At 46.0% G+C, this 20564-nt stretch overlaps 1 protein-coding gene, 1 long non-coding RNA gene and 2 pseudogenes across 2 annotated transcripts; 3 read left to right on the top strand and 1 right to left on the bottom strand.

Annotated features, from left to right (window-relative positions):
- The window catches only part of LOC125519163 (polyubiquitin-like), a 278280-nt pseudogene that overhangs the window by 26975 nt on the left and 230741 nt on the right, over positions 1–20564 (bottom strand).
- Positions 1937–3573, top strand: LOC147960886 (uncharacterized). The gene is made up of 3 exons (XM_087535715.1): positions 1937–2440; positions 2584–2878; positions 3533–3573. The coding sequence occupies exons 1-3, from the start codon at positions 1937–1939 to the stop codon at positions 3571–3573; spliced, it is 840 nt and encodes a 279-aa protein (XP_087391841.1).
- On the top strand, positions 11231–13508 carry LOC147960885 (uncharacterized; annotated as a pseudogene).
- On the top strand, positions 14831–16102 carry LOC125521073 (uncharacterized). The gene is made up of 3 exons (XR_007289000.2): positions 14831–14994; positions 15076–15160; positions 15894–16102. It is a non-coding gene; the product is annotated as an uncharacterized LOC125521073 (long non-coding RNA).

The following is a 20564-nucleotide window of genomic DNA, read 5'->3' as shown; positions in this document are numbered from 1 at the left end:
ATTTTGCCCCTTAGGCATGTCGGCCAAACATATTGTGCCGCATGGTGCATAGGGGATGGCACCCGCAGGGTATGGGTACGGGTGGAGCCACCCCATAACCTTACTCGTTCACCCTAAACTTACCTATCACCCATACCCATACCTGTCAAGGGTAAAACTTTTTCCCATACACATCACCCGACAGGGTATATGGGTACCCGTGGGTAAAAATACCCACATTTACAACACATCAAATTTAACAGAAAATAGTTGTAGAAATCAACATATAATCATAAATTATTAATAGCAATACATTTTAAACAACAATGTACAACAACACATTCTCATAAACAAAAAAATACTTGCCTATAAAGAACCACATAAAAATGTTAAACAACACATAATCATAAATAACAACACATGGTCATACAATTTAAGTTCACAAAATCATGAAAATATAGAGATAATTTGACTGCACATTAGAGGTTTTTACCTAGCACGTTTAGGGGGGAAAGTTAATATGTTAGGATATTAAAAAAAACACTTGTCAACATTTTAAATGGGTACATGGGTACACGGGCATTGGTTATATGATCCCATACCCGTACCCTCTCTACCCAATGTGTATCATATTTTCCCATTTAAGTACCCATGGGTAAATTTATGTCCCATACCCTTACCCTAATAGGGTTTTTACCCGCAGGGTACCCAGGTAATGGGTACCCATTGCCATCCCTGCGGTGTGGAAAACCAAACCAAACGAAAATCAACATTTCCTTAAGGTGACATGTGCTCGTTGATAATGATCACATCATTAAAAAAATACCACAATGATGGCATCAACATAAACACCACACTAAACTAAATTTTCCAAATAATATTTTTTTGGAAAATTTAGAGAGTGAGTAATAATGGTGAATATATATCATTTTACAAGATGAATTTTGACATTAAAATGATGCTAAAAGGTGATCATCATTAAAAAAATTGCCATGAAATGACATTTAACATTAATGCCACTTGAATTTTTAATACATTTTCCAATTGGTTCGACCGTACTCAAAAATACAAACATGATTTTAGCATAATACTATCAGACAACTAGATTTATTTTCAATGCATAAACACAGAAAAAACTGAAACAATTTAGAAAGCACTAAAGATAAATAAAATGACTGATACCATAATTAGGCCCATTATAACCCACGGAAAAACATTACAAAATTCTCTCATCATTAAAGTAACTTTCAACATAAATTTGGGCTCATATTTCTCATTTGAATAGTGCATAAATAATTTACATTTTCATAATATAACATAAAATACACTAAAAAACATTTTCATAACTCAGCCCAAAACCTATCAGTGTTATATATTAACTTAACTGGCCCAACAAATAAATTCACCCAAAAGGAAAACCATTTTCTACTACCATAGATATAGAGTCAAACCAGGCCGTAGCCTGGAGGCGAAATTGGTGAACTTTCTAAATTTCATGAACTTTTTTTCTTAAAATTCGTGATCTTTTTCAACTCCATGATTTTTTCAAAAAGAATCTAAAAAAATTTCATCTGTAGAAAAAACACAGGGTTTTTTCTGTTTGAGACAGAGCCTTTTTTGTTTTATTAGGGGTGTTCGAGACAGAGCCGCGTGGCCATCGATTCATGATGGGCGACACTCTTGTTGGAAGTTGATCTTGGCATGCGGGCCGCTGGATGGAATTCCTATGCCCAAAAGCCCGCAAACCCACCTGTTGACGGCTTCTTGAACCGCCTTGGCGCCCGAACGTAACCGTCTCAACCAACCAACAACTTTCGCTTCTCATCCTCCCCGTCGCCGACTCGCCGGAGCGCCAAGAAACCAAGAACCCACCGTCACCATCCCCACCTCGCCTTCCCTGCTCGGTTTCCCTCTCCACCGCGCGCCTCTGCTCCCCAGCGGCACCGGCCTGCGACCGATGGATCAGTTCCATCACAGCCACCACGTGCGGCTGCGCAACCCCGTGCGCGGCGCGTACCTGCACGCCGACGAGGACGGCCACGGCGTCTCCCTCCACCACCGCCGGGATTCGATGAACGTGGCCTGGGCGGTCCATCTGGTCGAGGATGACGACGCGCATTACCTGCACCTCCACAGCGCCGCCTACGGCCGCTACCTCGCCTCCACGACCGCGCCGGCGCCGCTCGGCCACCGCGGGCTCCGCATCGAGCAGCGGAACTACAACCACACGGATGAGACCGCGCTCGTTTGGCTGGCCGTCCTGTCGGACTCCGGGGACGAGGTCCTGCTCCAGCACTTCAACGGCCGCTTCCTCCGCGCCAACGGGAGGTACCTCCCCTGGAACGACGGCGCCAGCGTCGACTACATCAGCGACATCCACCGAGTCAGCACGATGATGCACTGGGCCATGGAGCACGTCCCCGCCAGGGAGGCCATGCCTCCCCTTCCACCTCCGACCGGGGTGAGTGAGCCCGCCATCACCATGCCCGCTTCTTGATTGATTCTCCCTGACTTAATTTCAGCCGCAGAGATCGCAAATTCTTGGCTCTGTTCTTGCCGAATTTGCGTCTTCTTTGGCTTCCTGATCTCAAATTCGTATTGCAGCTTCCCTTCCCCGCCGCCATGGTGCCGTCGCGGGTGATCACGTACGCGTGGAGGAGCTACCACGGGGACCTCCTCGCCAGCGGCACGATCATGTTCAGGGGGAGATCCGTGTTCCACCTAAGGGAGGAGCTGGCCGGGCAGCTAGGCCTGGGCGTGGGCCTCCTTGCAAACTTGGGCGCCGACGACATCGTCATGTGCCTCCCCACATGTGAGGCCCGGCTTTTCCCGCTCGTCGTCGACCTGCCCAACAGCCGCCAGAGCCTCCACGTCGCCATCGCCATCACCGAGACGCCCAGTGAGAGTCCCTTCCCGCTCTTCTCCTTTGGCAAGAAACTCTTATTTGCACTAGTCTTGATCTTGTCCGGATGTTTTTTTGGGGGTTTCATTTAAGTTGAGCGCTCATCTGCCCGTGCTTGGAAAACAGTCTGAAAAACCTTTGCTGCTGTTTCAGTTAGGAATCTACTGCTGTAGGATTGTACTAGACATCAGTAAAAGTTGCTGAATCAAGTCAGTAGGTGCTCAACAGGCACCACATTATGCTTGTCTGAAGGTTGTCTGAAGCCAGTTGTTTGTTGGGGTGAAAATCATTTCATAAGTCAACTAAAGGTTGTCTGATGCCACACTGAACCTTGATATGGCAACTATTGTGCTTTGATTCAGATGATTCAGTTCTCCAATTTAATACCATAGGCCGCTAGTGGAAAACTTTCTGAAGTTGAAAACCCAAATCAGTTCGGTCTGCCTAGTTCAGCTTCATAGAGAAGATCATTTCTGTTTTTAGCCTACTGTAACCGTAACGCCTGGGCAAAATTCAGGTTCTGTTCCACAACACATTACATTGTTTTGAGGTTTCGTACTTCAGCTTTCCTTTTGATCTTCTTATTTAAACTTGTCGCAGTACCTTTGAAACCTCATGCTTAACTGCTTAACTATTTTTCTGCTAATTCAGCCCATGCGGCGCTGCGGTATGCGGATGTCGATGCAGAGTAGAGAGATGCCAGAGACAGGGCCCCTAGCTAGAAGTCGCCTTCAAAAGCGTCGCCGCCTCGGATACGATGACATTAGAACCCAGTTCCTTCCGTTGAGATATGGGTTCAGGAAAACCCAACATTTAATGTGTTTCTGCTAGCTAAACTTTGGTTTGTTCTTCAGGCAGTATAAGAGAAACCTATTTGCGTTGGCATCACGGTTCTAATATTCAGAAACTGTTTGATCAGTGGTATGGCGACATTAGTCTGTAGTGTGTTGACAATGGGCACTATTTAACCGTTGCTACCTGCATTTCTCTTAGATGAAGAATCTGGTGTTGACAGGGACACAAATGTGGTGGTTCTTGCAGTGAGTTGAGCACTTGAGTTTCGTTACTCCGCTGAAAGTTTCAGTCCATCAGCAAGAAATGAATTTGTGTTTTACCAAAGGTTGAATTCTGAACGTGGCGATGCTGATGCACCGCGCCCGGACACTCTGCCTATAAGTTTCAGTCATTTTCATTGGCACCTACAGTATAATTCTGAATATGGCGATGCTAATGCACCTATGTTTGCTAAGAAAATGAAAATGCAGGCGACTTGCTGCATTTTGCTGCGCGCCTGGAGTATATTTGGTTTAGCACATGTCGCAAATCCTCTGAATAAAATGTGAACAAAATTCAGGTTTGATCCCATATAACACTACAAGAATACTAGTTTCTGCATATTACATTGTTTGCATGCTTTGTACATCAGCTGACTTTTGTTTAATAAAATTAAGAGATTTTTTATCTGCTGCAATAGTTGTATAACAACTTTTGGTAAGAAATTGCGCATCTTTTGATTGCTTCTTGTTTTTCTCTTACATGTTTGAGTTTGGATGGAACACAGAAAGGTCGCAGGGGTTGTAAAAGCCATGTGGATTTCGTCGTTTGTGTTCCATGTTCAAAAGATTGACTACAGTTCGGTTGAAATTTCGCACATTTGCCTTGAAGGATAGTGTACTTACTAGAAGCAGTTGCCCGCCTTGCCGCACCGTTTTTCTCATGGGGTCTCTTCATTAAGTGTTTGTTCAGTGTTGGACTGCTTACATTTGAGACGGTAACTTTTATAGACCAGCTTCTTGTGTCGAGGTCAGTTCTCTTTTCGATGACATTTTAACCAGGGAAAGAATATTCGCCTCATAAACTTATCTCTAATCACTCAAGAAAGAAATTACCAACTGTAGTTAGTTTATTTGAGTAATAGAGCGAGTCATGCTCTATTATACTTATTCTGGAGCGAGCTAGTTTAGAGAATAAACCATAATTTTGTCAACACCACTTTAGGACATTATACTTATTCTATAGTGCATTAAATAAGATAAAATGCGCAATCATAAAATATTATTTTTGCCCGTTAGGCATGTTGGCCAAACATTGTTGTGCTGAATAGTGCGGTGTGGAAAACCAAACCACGCGGAAATCAAGATTTCCTTAAGGTGGCATGTGCTCGTTGATAATGATCACATCATTAAAAAAGACCACAACTCCACAAGTATGGCATCAACATAAACACCACACTAAAATAATTTTTCCAAATAATAACTTTTGGAAAATTTAGTGAGTGAGTAATAATGGTGAATAATGTATTATTTTACAAGATGAATTTTGGCATTAAAATGATGCTAAAAGGTGATCTTCATTAAAAATGTGCCATGAAATGACATTTAACATTAATGCCACATGAATTTTTTAAATACAATTTCCAATTGGTTCAATTGTATTCAGGAAATTCAAACATTATTTCAGCATAATATCAGACAACCAAATTTATTTTCAGTGCATAAATATATAAAAATTACAGAAACAACTTAAAAGGCACTGAAGATAAATAAAATGACTGGTACCATACTTAGGTCCATCATAACCCACGGAAAAACATTAAATTATCTCATCTTTAAAGTAATTTTCAAAAAAAATTTGGCCCATATTTCTCATTTCAACAGTACATAAATAATTTACAATTTCATAATATAGAAGAAATACACTGAAAAACATTTTCATAACTTGCCCCAAAACCTATTGGTGGCATATTAACTTACTGCCCAGCAGATAAATTCATCCAAAACAAAAACCATTTTTCTGCGACCATAGATATAGAGTCAATCTGGGCCGCAGCCCGAAGGTGAAATTGGTCCGTTCTGCGACTGAAGGCCCGACAGCATTCCCGCATGGTTCTCGTTTGTCCGGTCCAATCAGACGGCCTGCGCCGTGCCTTATAGTTGTAAAAAATTCATACTATCTTTGATCGGTTAGTGCAAGTAACGTTATGCAAATGTTTGGCTCAAAACAAAATTTCATGGGACATTTATATTTATGCCACTAATTTGCGTCCACTCTCAGAATTACCGTTAACTTTTTGATGTGCTCAAATTTGCCCCTAAAAAGTATTTTAGGTCATGAGAATGCCCTTCCAGCTGGCCACAGTTGTTTCATCGAAACTTTAAAAATTCATAACAAATTCATATGAACTCAGAAGAATGCAAATAAGATAGCAAAACATTCCTAAAAATATCACCTATACATGCGATGTGGTCGACCGAGTTGGGCTAGGAAACGATGCGCGCGCGTATTGTGCGATGTAGTCCATGGTGGTCGACATGATTTTTAGTGTGTACGTGGAACATTTTTCTCATACACGTCGAACATTTTTCAAGTAACGATGTACTACTTTTTCTTCTCAAATACATGTTTTGAACACCTTTTCAAATATATGTTGATTTATTCCTTTTCTCTTCAACGAATGTTGACATTTTTTTTCATAAACACCGTACAGTTTTAATACATGTTTCGTATTTTTAAAATACATGATTAGCATTTTTTAAATATACGTTTTAATGTTTATTTTTTAAACAAATGTCTGCATTATTTCCATATAGATCGTACCTTTTATGTGCACATCTGGAACTTTATTTATATATGTTAACCATTTTTTCCAAATACAAAACAAATTTTTTTCAGATTATTATATTGTTGGAAACTTTTTTGAATACAAATTCAATAATATACTTTTTGCAGCATATATTTTACATTTTGTTACTCAAATAAATGGTCAAAGTTTGATAAAAATATGACGAGCCCTAACAAATCGGGAGGGAGGTAGTAGTACAAAAAATAAGAGGGGCCTTAATAAGGGAGACATGTCTACATTTATGTGCACATATCAGTGATCGATGAGTAGATGGATCATACGCGTAGTATGTGCGTGTATGTGTTTATAGAGTTGAGTGTAAGCGTGAGTATATGCGTGTGTGTTGTGTTTAGAAAAATAGATAATTTATGCCCACATATGCATCATCAAATAAAAGTCAGAGTTGCAAATGCATACTCAAAATCACTGCAACAACCAGGAAATACCCAAGCCTCTAAATCTAGGGAAGTTTACCTTCTCAGGTTTCACCACGTGTTTGATAGCGACGTGAGAGCCTATCAAGTGCAGACACGTGGATTAAATTGGGATGTTGCGGTGTACATTTATGTGATGATTGTAGGCCTTTCGTGAAAATTTTGTTAACTGATTCGCATTTTCTCGTGTGCACTTGGGGTGTCTTCAGCAATTTTGGTTCAGATGATTGTTTGATCTAGACGTCCCACTGTTTCTAAACGGCTGCCGCTCATCGATTAATCTAGACACGCCACTGTTATACCTTTCGTGTTTGTTTTGGTTTCCTTTTTCCCATCTTGTCGTGGGTTATAAATAGGACTTCTTCTTGTTGTATCTCAGTTGTTCTGTAAGCTTTGTTTCTTCCTCTTCGTTTGCATTGATTGCATGGTTGGTTCTTCCTCCAGCCATAATGGTGTTGTGGTTGGTCGTCGCTCGAGCTCACCTGGTGTCTCTGCATGCTTCACTCCAATCCCAGTAGCGTCTACATCTCCTCGCCGTCGCCCACGCCTGGCCGTAGGCCGACACTCCTCGCCGTTAGGCTCCCACCCGCTCCTCGGGCACTGTCCCCCATCTTCTGTCTACCAATTTCTCTTCTATCTTGCGCCGTCGCGTCCATCGCCACCTCCTTTCTAGGGTTGTTGGCGTCGTAACGCAGCTTGGCTGGTGTGTACCGTTGCTGGCGTTACGTGGGATGCGACGGCCAGAGTGCATGCAGACTGCAGAAGCACGGCGACGTGGACGAGGATGTGCGATGTCAGCACGACGTGTCTGTACGGCTATCGGCACCGACGCCGGTCTTGACGGCAGCCAACATGTGCGGCAGTGGACATATGAAGGAGGTCTGGTGTCTGCTGGTGGATTACGTCTACCCCATCGGAGGCACGACCATGGCGCGCTTCTCTCCATGCTCGCAAACTTCGTAGCTTTAATGCCAGATCAACAGAGGTGACAACTCCCTATGACGTCGGGCGTAGGGCTCCGGTGGCATGCGATGGCGATGCGCCGATGATCTGGGTGGGCAGGAGGTCGACGAGAGAGCCGGCTCGCGGCGTCCATCATGAGTACGGTTGAACAACACGGGACGGCGGGACGCCATTCTGTCGGCAGGCTGAATGGGCGCGAGCTTAGCGGCACCATGAACATCATCAACAAGCTGCGCCTCTGGCCTCTCTCCGGCTGGCGTCCCTTTACACCCACATCGCCCGCCGCTGCCTCTGTTGTCATGTGGCCGTCGCGGCCACCACACACTTGCCGCTTACGCCATGCTCCTCGGTCGTGGCCGCAGCCTCGCACTCTTTCACGTGGGTGAGGGACAAGAGGGATTAGATCGCTATGGTGCTCTTGGAAAGGGCGATGCTGCTTGCCATGTTCTTTGCGCAGGCGGTGATGCTGGCGGTGGCCTACACCATGATCCCACGCGGTGAGCGAGGGAGCACGAGGTGGACGATGCCGAGAACGCTGCCGCAACGAGGAAGTGTGGGAGGAGGATCACGCGCGTGCAGGGCCATGGCTCCACCGATGTCGGGCCACCGCTCAGGCTGAACCCCTCGGCCTGGCCGCCACTGCAGAAGTCGTCGCACCATGCTCCATCTGCGGCCGGGAAGCGCGTCGTGTTCATCACCCTTCCTGGAGCCCAGCGCGAGTGCACCGGCACCGACGTGTTTACCCTGTGCGCCGAGCTGGCCCAAGAAGAAACCAGTGCGTCCCCTTGTCGGCCCCCATTTCTTTTGCCTGCCCTCGAAAGTAATTTTAGTTAAAATCCGTGGTTCTGCTTGACCTCAGGCTCCTCCATGATTCCGTCGTGCAGGCTCTAAATCTCAATGTCGAGGACCTCGGTGCCCGTCCTTCAGTCCTTGCTATCCCGGGGCCTTCCTTCTTGATTATGGTAATTAATTCCTTCTCATTACACACTAGCAATGTCAATGATACCTTTCTTTGTGGTTATGAATAGCCATATTTCGAATTCCTTTTGTCTCACAGACGCACTGGTCCAACGGAGCAACGCGATGCAGGCAAGCCAGGAATGCGAGCACTATGTCAATACCACCGCTGCGCATTCCAGGCCACTCGCCGTGGCCTGCAAGGTCAATCTCCCGCACGAGTGGACGTATTGAGATGCATATTGCTCTCTTCTCTGCGACCAAGCATCCACTGTCTCCCCTGGTTTCCATGGATCACTATATTTAATTGATCGTTAGCGCTAGGTAGATCTTAGTTAGAAGTAGGAGGCGGTAGCAGTAGCATCAGCATTAGGTGTTCTTTTGTGTGTGTGGTGATACATTATTTTGGATAGTTGGTGATGGATGCATACAACAACGGAGAAGAATGAAAAATATTAGAGTGAAAGACTTTGGGGAATGGTTATTTCAGCAATGCATGGTTAATTGATTTAATTTATAGTATGTTGCTACTCTTTTGAAAGAAAAAAATAGGAATTCCCGAAGTAATGTCTAAACCCAAGGATTTCACAAATCAAAGATAAAGGATTCCAGAACAAGTAAACACAATTTTCAATTGTCTCAACAACGAGTAGTGAAAAAGAATTCCTATATGCCTTCCCTCCCTCTTTAATGAGAGATGCAAAATAAAAAAGTGAAGTAAGGGTGCCCTGTGGGTATTTGATCTTGCTCCCTGCCCCTTTTTTTCATGGAAAAAGGAAATATCAATTTCTTCATTCATTGAACCCTAGTTCGGGACTGACGGGGCTCGAACCCGCAGCTTCCGCCTTGACAGGGCGGTGCTCTGACCAATTGAACTACAATCCCCCGGGGTGTATGGCATACCTTTAGTGCTCATTTCGGGCAACTTTCCATTATCTTTCTTTGGTTGAGTGGCATGTACTTTCATGGCGCCTGTTTTTCCAATTATGAAGCATGGCTAAGTGATCCTACTCACATTTTAATTTATAGTATTTTAATTGATTTCAAAAGATATTTTGAACAAGCATCCTGGTCACTCTGCAGTTCATGATGAGCACCACTGAATTTGAAGGACCATATGATAAAGGGTGTGACTGACACTCATTTAGATGAGAATAAAATCTGCATGATAAACTATCTTAGTCATGTTGTGATATTTTATCCTGCCTAATAATATGTTACTTTACACGTGAAGGAGCCTTTTCCATTACTTTAATTCCGCGTAGCTGCGTGCATGGGTCGTTCATCGCATGATCCATATACGTGGTCACCTTGACCACGCACGTCCTTCCTGCACAGACTATGCACGTGGTCACACCAGTGATGCGCGCCCGTGACTAAGCTATGGTCGATGATCCATACTCTTCCCTCCTTGCATGATCCATACATGTCGCCAACTTGGCGACGGGCGTTCCCTTTCATGGGCTGAATGTACTTGGTCACATTAGTTTGTTTTTGTTTTTGTTTTAGGCGCATGTTAAATAAAAATACTTTGCTTATGCAAAAAAAATGCATGAAAGAAGAAAAAATTATTAACTACATACCATGTATATATAATTCCGACTATTTGTTTCTCTTAACTACTTCATCATAGGAGCTAATCCAATGGGAGGCTACACCAGGCCATCTAATCTGGCAATGACCCGCGCCACGTTCGGCAAAATAAATTATCCCTACTAGAGATGTGTCATCCTCCCATTTTTTCCCTACATCCATAGTTTTCATGCGATCATCTGGCATCCTAAAATAACAACACTTATTACAAAGAAGAAACATAATCCATATAACCGTACAGTAACGACGGGCGCGGTGTGCCGCCGCGCGGTGATAAGCTAGTACATATACTAAACCTGGCCAGGTTTCCTTTTCCTTGTTTTCTTGACTTTTTCCTACCAGTAAAAATCGGGCCAGTGGGGAGGCGACACCTTATTTAGTGAGGGATCTGGCTGGGTAGGATCTTGGGTGTGCCCAATGATTTTACATGGGATTGAGACATTCTTTTTGTTGTATTGTGAGTTTGTGCTTGAGTGCATGTATCTGATTTGACTACATAGATCAAATGGATCTTGCTGACTAGCATTTTTGGCAGTTTGTGTATGCAGCGCCTGCCTATTGGTTGCATTTGCATGTCCAGAATTGTCTCGGCCATCGCGGATTAGTGTGGGCAGGTGCAGCTTTTTTCCCTTCCATGTGTTGTTGGTTATACCTGGCGCTGCCACGTTGTATGATGCTGTAAATATTTTAGCACTTTTCTCCCCATCTACCCACGTCTGTCTCGAAGGCAAATATCGTGCACGGTTGAACCACAGCTTCACCGCCATATCTCTACTTCTAATGAAGCAGTTGGTAGTCTCGCTTCCAGGTTTATTTTCGTCCGGTTTATTTTCGTTCGATTTATTTTCGTCGGTTTTTTTTCGCGTCATATCCCACCACCGTCTCTCTCGTTGGTTTATTTTCGTCCGCGCAGGCACTGCCCGTAAGGGTTTTCATGCCCTGCAAGGTCGGAGCGGTGGCGGCGGCGGCAGCAGCAGGCAGTCATACGCACGACGAATGGTGGTGGTGGCGGCGGTTTCTGGTCATCATCCTGTCAGGGTCGTCGTGCGCAAGCACCAACCAGACGGATCCGGGCACCGGTCTCGAATGAGCTGGGTCCGTCCGAGGCGCGCCAAGGCATCGCCAAAGCCCAAGCCCGAGACTCCGGCCAATCGAACTCGGCAGCCCCCGTCTTGGCGATCTTGCGACACTGGCCATGTCAGTGAGTACCCCTCCCTTCAGATCTCGATTCGCCCCCACTTGATGGCCCGCTCCCCTCGCCCCTGTAGATCTTCTCCGCCGCCAACGAGTGGTAGCAGCCCACACAACGTAGATATGCCGTCCTTTGTTCGCCCCACGAGCCGGTCACCGATGGCTGCCACATTGATTCGTTCATCCTCCCAGTAGTTGCACGCGGCGGTCCTGCCCTCTCCGGTCTGAGTAGAGGCCCGTTTTTCCTGATGGTGGTGCGCACCCGGAGATTGCGCGTCCTCCTGATGGTGCCAGCGGCGGTGGCTTTCTCCCAACTGTTTCTCCCTTCAATCCCTACCCCTGACTCTGGATGCAAGTGGAGCGAGCAGCGACCAGCCCGCACTGGCTAACGCGGGTGTTCGTCGTCCTACGGAGTATAGCTAACCTACACAAGATGCGCTATGCAACTGTGACGGATGGCTAAATACAGAGCAGGTAGGCATTGGTACAAGCTGACTTGCACCACACACACCGGCGAGAGTGTATCCTTTGCCATATTATTCAGGTCCCGATCAGGTTCCCTATTGCACGCACATGAACAATCTCCAGCACCTACTCCAGCAGCGCCGCCTCGCCGCCCGCCGTGGACACGCTGCACACTCATTGCCGCATCACACTCTTTGCCACCGGGTGCGCCACCACAACCACCCGCCCTCAGCTGATGCGCACAGCCGGACCAACTGGGTCATCATCAGCTCCGTGGCATGCCTGGTGTTGTTGCTGGGGCACAAATTGAGGAGCACACACTGTGTGGGATGAGCCTGTTATACAATACAGTCGTGCACCTCTATCGCGTCGAGAAGGACAGGAATTCTCAGGAGAGTTTTCTCCCTTTCACAGGATACGCGAGACGGTGCGACGTCTACTGGACAAAGCGGTCGGACTATTTGAGACCGCTTGACATGATGTGGTTGGCCCGGCGCCGTTTTGCGGGTTTTCTTCACGGGACGGCGCAGCGGCTTAGTGGGCTGTCCCCCCCTCCCCCACCCACACACACGCAAACACACACACTTGCATCCTTACTCCTGACCCATTGATTCTTCCCTGTTTGCTTTGAATTTGTTTGCTTTGAATTTGATGTTTAACTGTACAACTGGGTCATCATGAGCTCCATGGCATGCCTGATGTTGTCGCTGGGGCACAAATTGAGGAGCGCACGCTGTGTGGGATGAGCCTGTTATACAATACAGTCGTGCACCTCTATCGCGTCGAGAAGGACAGAAATTCTCAGGAGAGTTTTCTCCCTTTCGCAGGATACGTGAGACGGTGCGACGTCTGCTCGACAAAGCGGTCGGACTATTTGAGACCGCTTGACATGACGTGGTTGGCCCGACGCCGTTTTGCGGGTTTTCTTCACAGGACAGCGCAGCGGCTTAGTGGGCTCCCCCTCCCCCTCCCCCCACCCACACACACGCAAACACACACACTTGCATCCTTACCCCTAACCCATTGATTCTTCCCCGTTTGCTTTGAATTTGATGTTCAACTGTAGGACTGAATTTTGAAGTTTGTCTTGGTTCATCTTGAATTCCCTCTGACCCCTAATCATCTGTGTGTAGTAGAACTACTTGTCCTTCCTATACCTCCACTAACTTTTTTCTTACTATATCATAATTGTTTGATTATTGGCAAACAAAACAACAATTATTTACCTTATTCTTTTTATCTACAGATTGGTCCGGCAACATAGAGAGGAAGCTGCAAAGAAGCTCCAAGTGGATGTAGAGGTACATGTATCTGTGATTTTAGGACCACTACAGCCAAAGTTTTCATGAAAACTGCAGGGTTGCTTAAGAGGAACAAACAGTTCTTAAGTTCATTACATTAGAGTGGCTGCTCAGCTGTAAATTAGTAATACATGCACATAGAGACTAATCTGCTATGTTCGGTAGTAAAACATCAATTAAGTTCAATACATGGTTCATGTATTGCATATGATGGTTCAGATATGGTTTATTCCATTCAGGCTATTCTGCTATGTTATGAGTTTGGGCATTTGGACGAAGAGAGCAAATCGATTATGGAGAAGAATTTTTGTGTGCCGTGGATTTGCCATTGATGATTTAGACTTTAGTTTGCACCATCATTGTAGTATTATATTACTAAACAATTGATTTTTTTCATTTAGACATTTCTTTTTGGTAGGCACACCTATGTCAACATATTGTGCCCTCCTTAAATTCAGTTACAAGTACTTATGTGTGTGTGATGTTGCCTTCTCTTATGATGTGCTCATAGGCCAAAGTGATTTCTCCTCTCTTTATCTGTAAAACTATAACCCAACATTCTTGGCCGCCCACCCATGTTTGACTTGGTCTATATGGCAGTGTGCAGAAAGCCTGAGCCCAAGAAAACTCCATCGTGGCTCACTGCTTCTGCTGATGAGTCGTATAAAAAGAGTCATGTGCTATCCATTTATTATTATTATTACTATTATTATTATTATTATTATTATTATTATTATTATTATAAGTTCATCGCTACCACTTTTACTTCTCTTTATTGTTTTATGTGCCTTTGTATAATATGCTATTATAGGATATTTTCTTGTTCCAATAAAATCCATAATATAGTTCATCCTTACAAAATAGTAGTGTCTACTTAACTAATCTGTACTAAGATCTGGTGGCTTTGGTAGTTTCATCAGTATCTTGCACTTCTTATATATAAGGTCTCTTTAGGAACTTCTAAATTTTTATTTTATCATTAGTGGTGTGGTGTGTCTGGTCAAATTGGTATTACTAATAGCTTTCTTTCAGTTTTCTCTTCAATTACAACTTGTGGAATTTGAGGAGAATCTGTGCACCAGCATCCGACTCCTTGATGTTGCTCTGATCATATTGTGTAAATATATTTGTAATAAAGCAATCGCCCGATGGTGTACATGTTAGAAATAACAAGATGTAATCATCAAGTGTGATAGATGGCAACATCATGATGGGATGGTATGTACTGTTGTGCTCATCAATAGGTTAGTCTTTCATTCTCTTGGAGCCAGTATGTTTTTTGTTATGCAAACAATTAGGAAATATCTAATTTCTATGGTTGGCAGGGGGAGCTCAAGGTCATGGCGGGGCTTCGATTTTTCTTGTACAAAAGAGAGACAGAGGAGGATCCAGGGAGGAGAGGTAGGAGAAGAAGGACGGGGAAGTAAGAAGGGTGCAGTAGGGGTGAGTGTGCTTCCGCCTGCCACGCCCAAGGCTTGATCTGCCGCCGCCTCTCCTCTACCCATGTTGTCTGTGACACGTCAGATCCCCAGCTGCCGGCACTTCTCCTCTGCCCATGGGCCATGGCTGTTCTGATGCATCAAATCCGTAAGCTTCCAGTCGCATCTCCATCTCTTGCAGATTGATTTAAAATTGGGACCTCTAATGATGGTGCCGTCCCTAAAAAAGACTGCAGATCGATTTGCTGTAACATTGGCTGGGTGTTCTCTTCTCGACTCTACCAACACTCTGGAGTTACAAGCAATTACATCAGGTAGATATATCTATGTTCTTTTTTTTGCTTTGAGCTGCTTTGATTTTATTGGTAAACGGGAAGAGGCTGGTGAGCTGTCAGCACATCTTGGCCACAACTGATTTACGGAAAGACGAATAGACATGCAGACTAAGCTCCATAGCAAAGGGATTTTGGTAGTGCATGCCATGTTTATGCTCACTGTCGAATAGTCTATATATAACTATTTATGCAATACTTGGACCATAGGAGCAATTCATTCTGTATATTTTGCTGGGGATTGTGCCTTGCAGTCAATTTATAGAAGGGTAAGATGTATCGCAATATCTTTGACTTGCATTCTCTATGATGTCAAGTAAGAAAATAGAATGAATTATCTTTTCTTTTTTTCGATGTCTTTATCTTACTTATCCAATTGGCATTCGCTAGAGTTTCTGTTGATGAAACATTTGTTTTGTGATGTGAGGAGGTTCTGTTTGTGACTTTGCAATCAATATTCGTAGATATGGTTCGTAGATCATGATATCTGCATAATCTCAATCTACTTCCTGTGACCATATATTGTATTAATGGGTTGTGTCAGGGTTATTTTATCAACTATTGGGTTGTTGATCTACATTATGGTTTAATTCTTACACGAATTAATGTTGACTCGATTCCCTGTGGTAGGTTGAGAGGCTTCTCCTCTCATGATTTACTCTGATTAGTTTGCTTGGCTCCATGCTCCTCATGATTTCTTTGAATTTTTCTATAGGAGCTCGGTCAAAAATCACCTAAGAAAAATATGCCGTTCTTCTCTACAAGGGTTGCATGTGGAATTTGAGGAGAATTTGTGCACCAGCATCCGACTCCTTGATGTTGCTCTGATCATATTGTGTAAATATATTTCTAATAAAGCAATCGCCCGATGGTGTACATGTTAGAAATAACAAGATGTAATCATCAAGTGTGAGCGATGGCAACATCATGATGGGATGGTATGTACTGTTGTGCTCATCAATAGAGTTAGATCACTTTTCTGTCTGAGAGTCGATTTTTTTGAGCCTTAGATGGATTAACAAGTACCAAAGATTGATGCCAAGCAGAACTAAAACCTGTCCATGGATTACCTTTAGTCCCACATTCCAATCAACAACATTGGGCCGAGCAAGCGAGCGGGTGGTGCAAGAGTCAATGGGCAGCCGGTGGAGACTGAGTGGTGAGCGGCGGTGGTGAGGTCGAGCGGTTGGCACCAGCGGCGAGTAGGAAATTACCGTGACGGGCGAGTAGGTGTCACGATTGCATCACAATTGGAATAAAGTAAACAATGCATACGTGTGGCCATTGACTGATTTTGTGTGTTGTGTTCTTGTGTTAACAGCCAGCCAAATCAATCAGCCAAGGGCCATTATGTACGTGAGTGTATTAGCAGTGGGTATATTATTTCTCAACTCGGCATGTGGGTAGAGACTAAAAAGACGATGCCATGGTAGCATGGCAGACCTGGCAAGTGCCACGAACATCGTGATATTATTCCTTTTCTTAATTCCTTGATTTGAAAAATAATTTGCTCTGCGTGTGTAGGAACATAGCAGTCGGGCAAACGACACTTTGGCATCTTGATCTATCAAGGGAAATAATTTATTTACTTTAGAAAATATGGGTTTGGATTGGTTTGTTGAGTTATGGCTGGCTGATCGGAATAATTTTTCTATTTAAAAATTATAGCAAATAGAGATTGGTCCGCTGAGTTATGGCTGGCTGATCGGAATAATTTTCCTATTTAAAAATATAGCAAATAGCATTTCATTAGAGATGGCTTTGCAGAAAATTGCAAATCGCGCAAACCAAGCCATTGCCACCTCGTCACTCTCGCCGGGAGCGACAACAACTGCCGGTCTCTTCTTCGCCTTCTTAGCCGGCGTCTCCTTCATCCGGATGCCCTGCAGCACAAGTCACACCGCCATCGCCTGGGACTCGACCTCCGGGAAGTTTAGGCCTGTCTTCGGTCGTCCGGCACGCCACACCGCCACGTCGTAGGCACGAGCGGCCTCATCGGCGGTGGGATACGTGCTGAGCCACCAACGCTGCCCGGCGTCGGAGAACTCCAGTCCGAAGTTCCCGGAAGGGTTCGCCCTCATGCCGAAGAAACCAGACTTTCCCTTCGGCGTCTTCGGGGAGCGGGCGGGGGCCGAGCGGGGCGGCGACATGCGGCGCGGGGCGTAGGATGGACCGGAGGCGGAGGCGGCCGGAGAGGAGGCGGGCGGGGTCAGGGTGGCCGGAGCGGAGCGGAGGCGAACACGATGGTGCAGCGTGGTGGCAGGCAACGGCCTAGGCGGGGTGGAATCAATGGCGGGGGTCTGGATCTACGGCGGGGCGAGACCTTAAAAAGTTAACCTGTAACTCTTGCAAAATATTTCAAGAGCCCGTGGCAACGCACGGGCAGTCTACTAGTGAACCTATAAAATCTGCCCTGCCGTTAACTCCCAGCATCGCCATTCCTCAGTCCGCCGTGGAGTGGCGGTAGCCCATCCAACCCGTCTGCGCTTCAAGCTCGCGGCTGCTGCGATCGACCTCGAGTTAGCCGTCTTCACCTTGACCCTCTTTCCTCTATGATGGATCACAGGGCAAAAATCTGATCTGAAGAACTCAATTTCAAGCTAAGCAAACCCTAAACTTACGAACAAGAAAGAAGATAATTTGGTGCAGCAATACGAGCTGCTTTTCATGGTCCTTTTCATTGCATTATATAGGGATACAAATCACGTCCAACACGGCACAGGTCCAACACGACGCGATCCGGTACAACGCCGGTTTACAAACCTTTCCTAATACGACCTAACCTCGTACGTATACTGAACCGACTCAAATAATTCCTAACACAGCACGTCACCTAACCTGAAGCTTGTTTGGCCCTTTCAATCCCTGCTTCACCGATCAGAGGTGTCGCGGAGTCTCAGCTAGCGAGGCCGTCGGGTACACGGTGATGGCATATGTGCGCACGCCGGCTAGGGCAGAGGCCCTGATCGCCGCTGGAGTGTGCCTAGCGGACACGGCGGCCTCCATCGCCGCTACCTCCGACATGGTCTTCACGGTGGTCGACGATCTCCGGAAGATCATGGTCGGCAACCCCGGCGACGTCCGTGCCGTCGGCGGCAGCGCCGCCCACAGGAAGGTGCCTGGAGGGAGGTGCATGCAGAATTGTAGACTATGGCGGCGGTCATGAACGCGACAATGGTGTGTGGGCACGTGAGTTCCAGCGGGCCGTTGTTGCCGGACACCACCGGCGTCGACAATCTTCGGAAGGCTTGCAGCACATGAACACAACCTGATGACCTCCGGCCCTTCGGTTTCTGCCGGTAGAAGCAGAAGGACTGGGTGCAGGGACATGGCGGTGCGGACGAGAGGTTGTGGCGCGTCATCTTCGCCGCGGACGCTTCGAAGACCTGCAGCACGGCCGTCGGGTGTCGTCCTCCGCCTCACGCTTCGGTAACAAAAAAGCGTCAGCACCATGGCCCTTGACTCCTATGGCCCCTTCATGCTGGCTGCGACCGCCCCCCATGGCCCCCCACTTCGATGATGGGTGGATCCTGAGTGCGGACGGAGGGAACTGTGACACTGCAAGCCTCGTCGTTCGTGAGGCGACCAGAGCCAGAGGTACTATATATGTGCCCATGCTCATGCGCCGCCTCGCCATTCCAGGGCTCTTGGTCGTTTCCATGACGCCGGAGTCGCGTCATGTAGCGCCCGCCTGTACGCAACCATCTCGGGCGCGGGAAAGCACGCCGCCCAGCCGTGCCCGCGATCAGCCGCCGTGGCCATGCTGTTCTTGTCACTCGCCGGAACCGGCGCCGTAGGCTGCGTCGCCTCGGACGCTCAGTAATCAAGTATCCGTGCGTTGCCTTGTCGGTGTTGTCCTGCAGGTTGCTCAGTATCCGTGCCTTCCACCCTGCATCCGCCCAGATCGACGCAGCAAATGCTAGCCCGGTGGTGACCACCACGGCCAGGAGCAGCGTCCAAGAGGCCAGACATGCTAGCTCTTGGCAGCCGGTCGCTGGCTTGCTGCATGGCAGCACCGATACGTAGCATAGGTCAGTGTCGTTGGCGTACTGGCTCCCCGGCAGCGTGTTGATCTACCCGTGCTGCGGTATTTCTCCTATGTGTTTGTTGGCAGAGACGTTGAGCAACATGACGAAGGAGAGGCCGGAGAACAATTTCGCTACAAGATCCACCGCGCGAATTCGTTTTGCTATAATTCGGTTCAGTTACACGCCTGATTAATCGCTATAGCCTGACTCTGTATGTGTCCATCATGAGTAACTTGATAAAGCTATAATGTCAGTCTTTGGTTAACAATTGCACTTCTAAAGTCTAATGTCAATGGAGTAAATCTAGACATGAATTGACATGAAGTGCAATCAAGATTAATAATTGGATGTTCTCTCTTTCTTTGACCTTGATTAAGATTGTGTTATCAGGAAAAGGTAATTAGGTATCTCCCTTGCTACATAATTTTGTAAATTATTCTATTTCAGATGACATAGCAATGTTGCTGGACATGCCTCTCAACAATACATACATAGGTGACCACGTTACGGCCAAGAGCAGTGGCCAAGAGGCCGTACTGAAATAGAGCTTCCCTTCGACGGTTTTTGAACAAGCTCTCAAACTGAAGGTGCATAGTGTTGCTCCCAATCCTTTTCTGTAACTAACACTGCCAATACTTGCATGCTTGCTATAAACTATACTTGATGTAGGTGAGTGGCACTGTGAAGTGATTCCATATTATGGCAAGTTACCAATGTCAACAGACAGAACAGTGGATTATTTTATCTACTTGGGTTTTACCATTTTTTATTATTTATTTTAAGCTGAACCTGTTATATCCAGTTGTGAACATATCCATCTTCTTGAACTTTCTTTCTTCCTTTTTTTTTTCTTTTTGCAACATGAATGGATTAGTTAGGCTAGCAAAATGAGATCTATTTGGGCATGATGCATGCATAAATAATAGTTTGCGTCAGCATGCACATTCTCAAGCAGAGTCATACCACTAAACCACTGCATAAATACAGAGCATACGTGGATTCGCTTTCATTTTTGAGAAATTTCTGCAGTTTCTTCTCCGCGTAACATTCATATGTGGATTCGCCTTCATTTTTGAGAAATTTCTGCAGTTTCTTCTCCGCATAACATGTTCATATGGGAAATGTATATCATCACTTTGAATCAGCTATGATCGTGGCTGACCTCTCAGCATGACTTCCTTTATTGTGCCTACAACCTTAGGGCATCTCCAGCCGCGCCCCAGGAAGGCCTTCTCAGTCGTTTTTTTTGTGCCGGCGCCGAGAAATCGGCCCAGTCGCGCCCCAGGAGCCCGATTTTCGCCAGCCTGGGCCGAAAACAGCGTCGGCGGACCCAGACCGAACCCGGCGCACTGGGGGGC

The sequence above is a fragment of the Triticum urartu genome, chromosome 7A (genome assembly GCF_056163025.1).
Source record: "Triticum urartu cultivar PI428250 chromosome 7A, HENAU_Tu73, whole genome shotgun sequence".
In the NCBI taxonomy this organism is placed as follows: Eukaryota; Viridiplantae; Streptophyta; class Magnoliopsida; order Poales; family Poaceae; genus Triticum; species Triticum urartu.
This window is presented reverse-complemented; position numbering and strand designations above follow the sequence as displayed.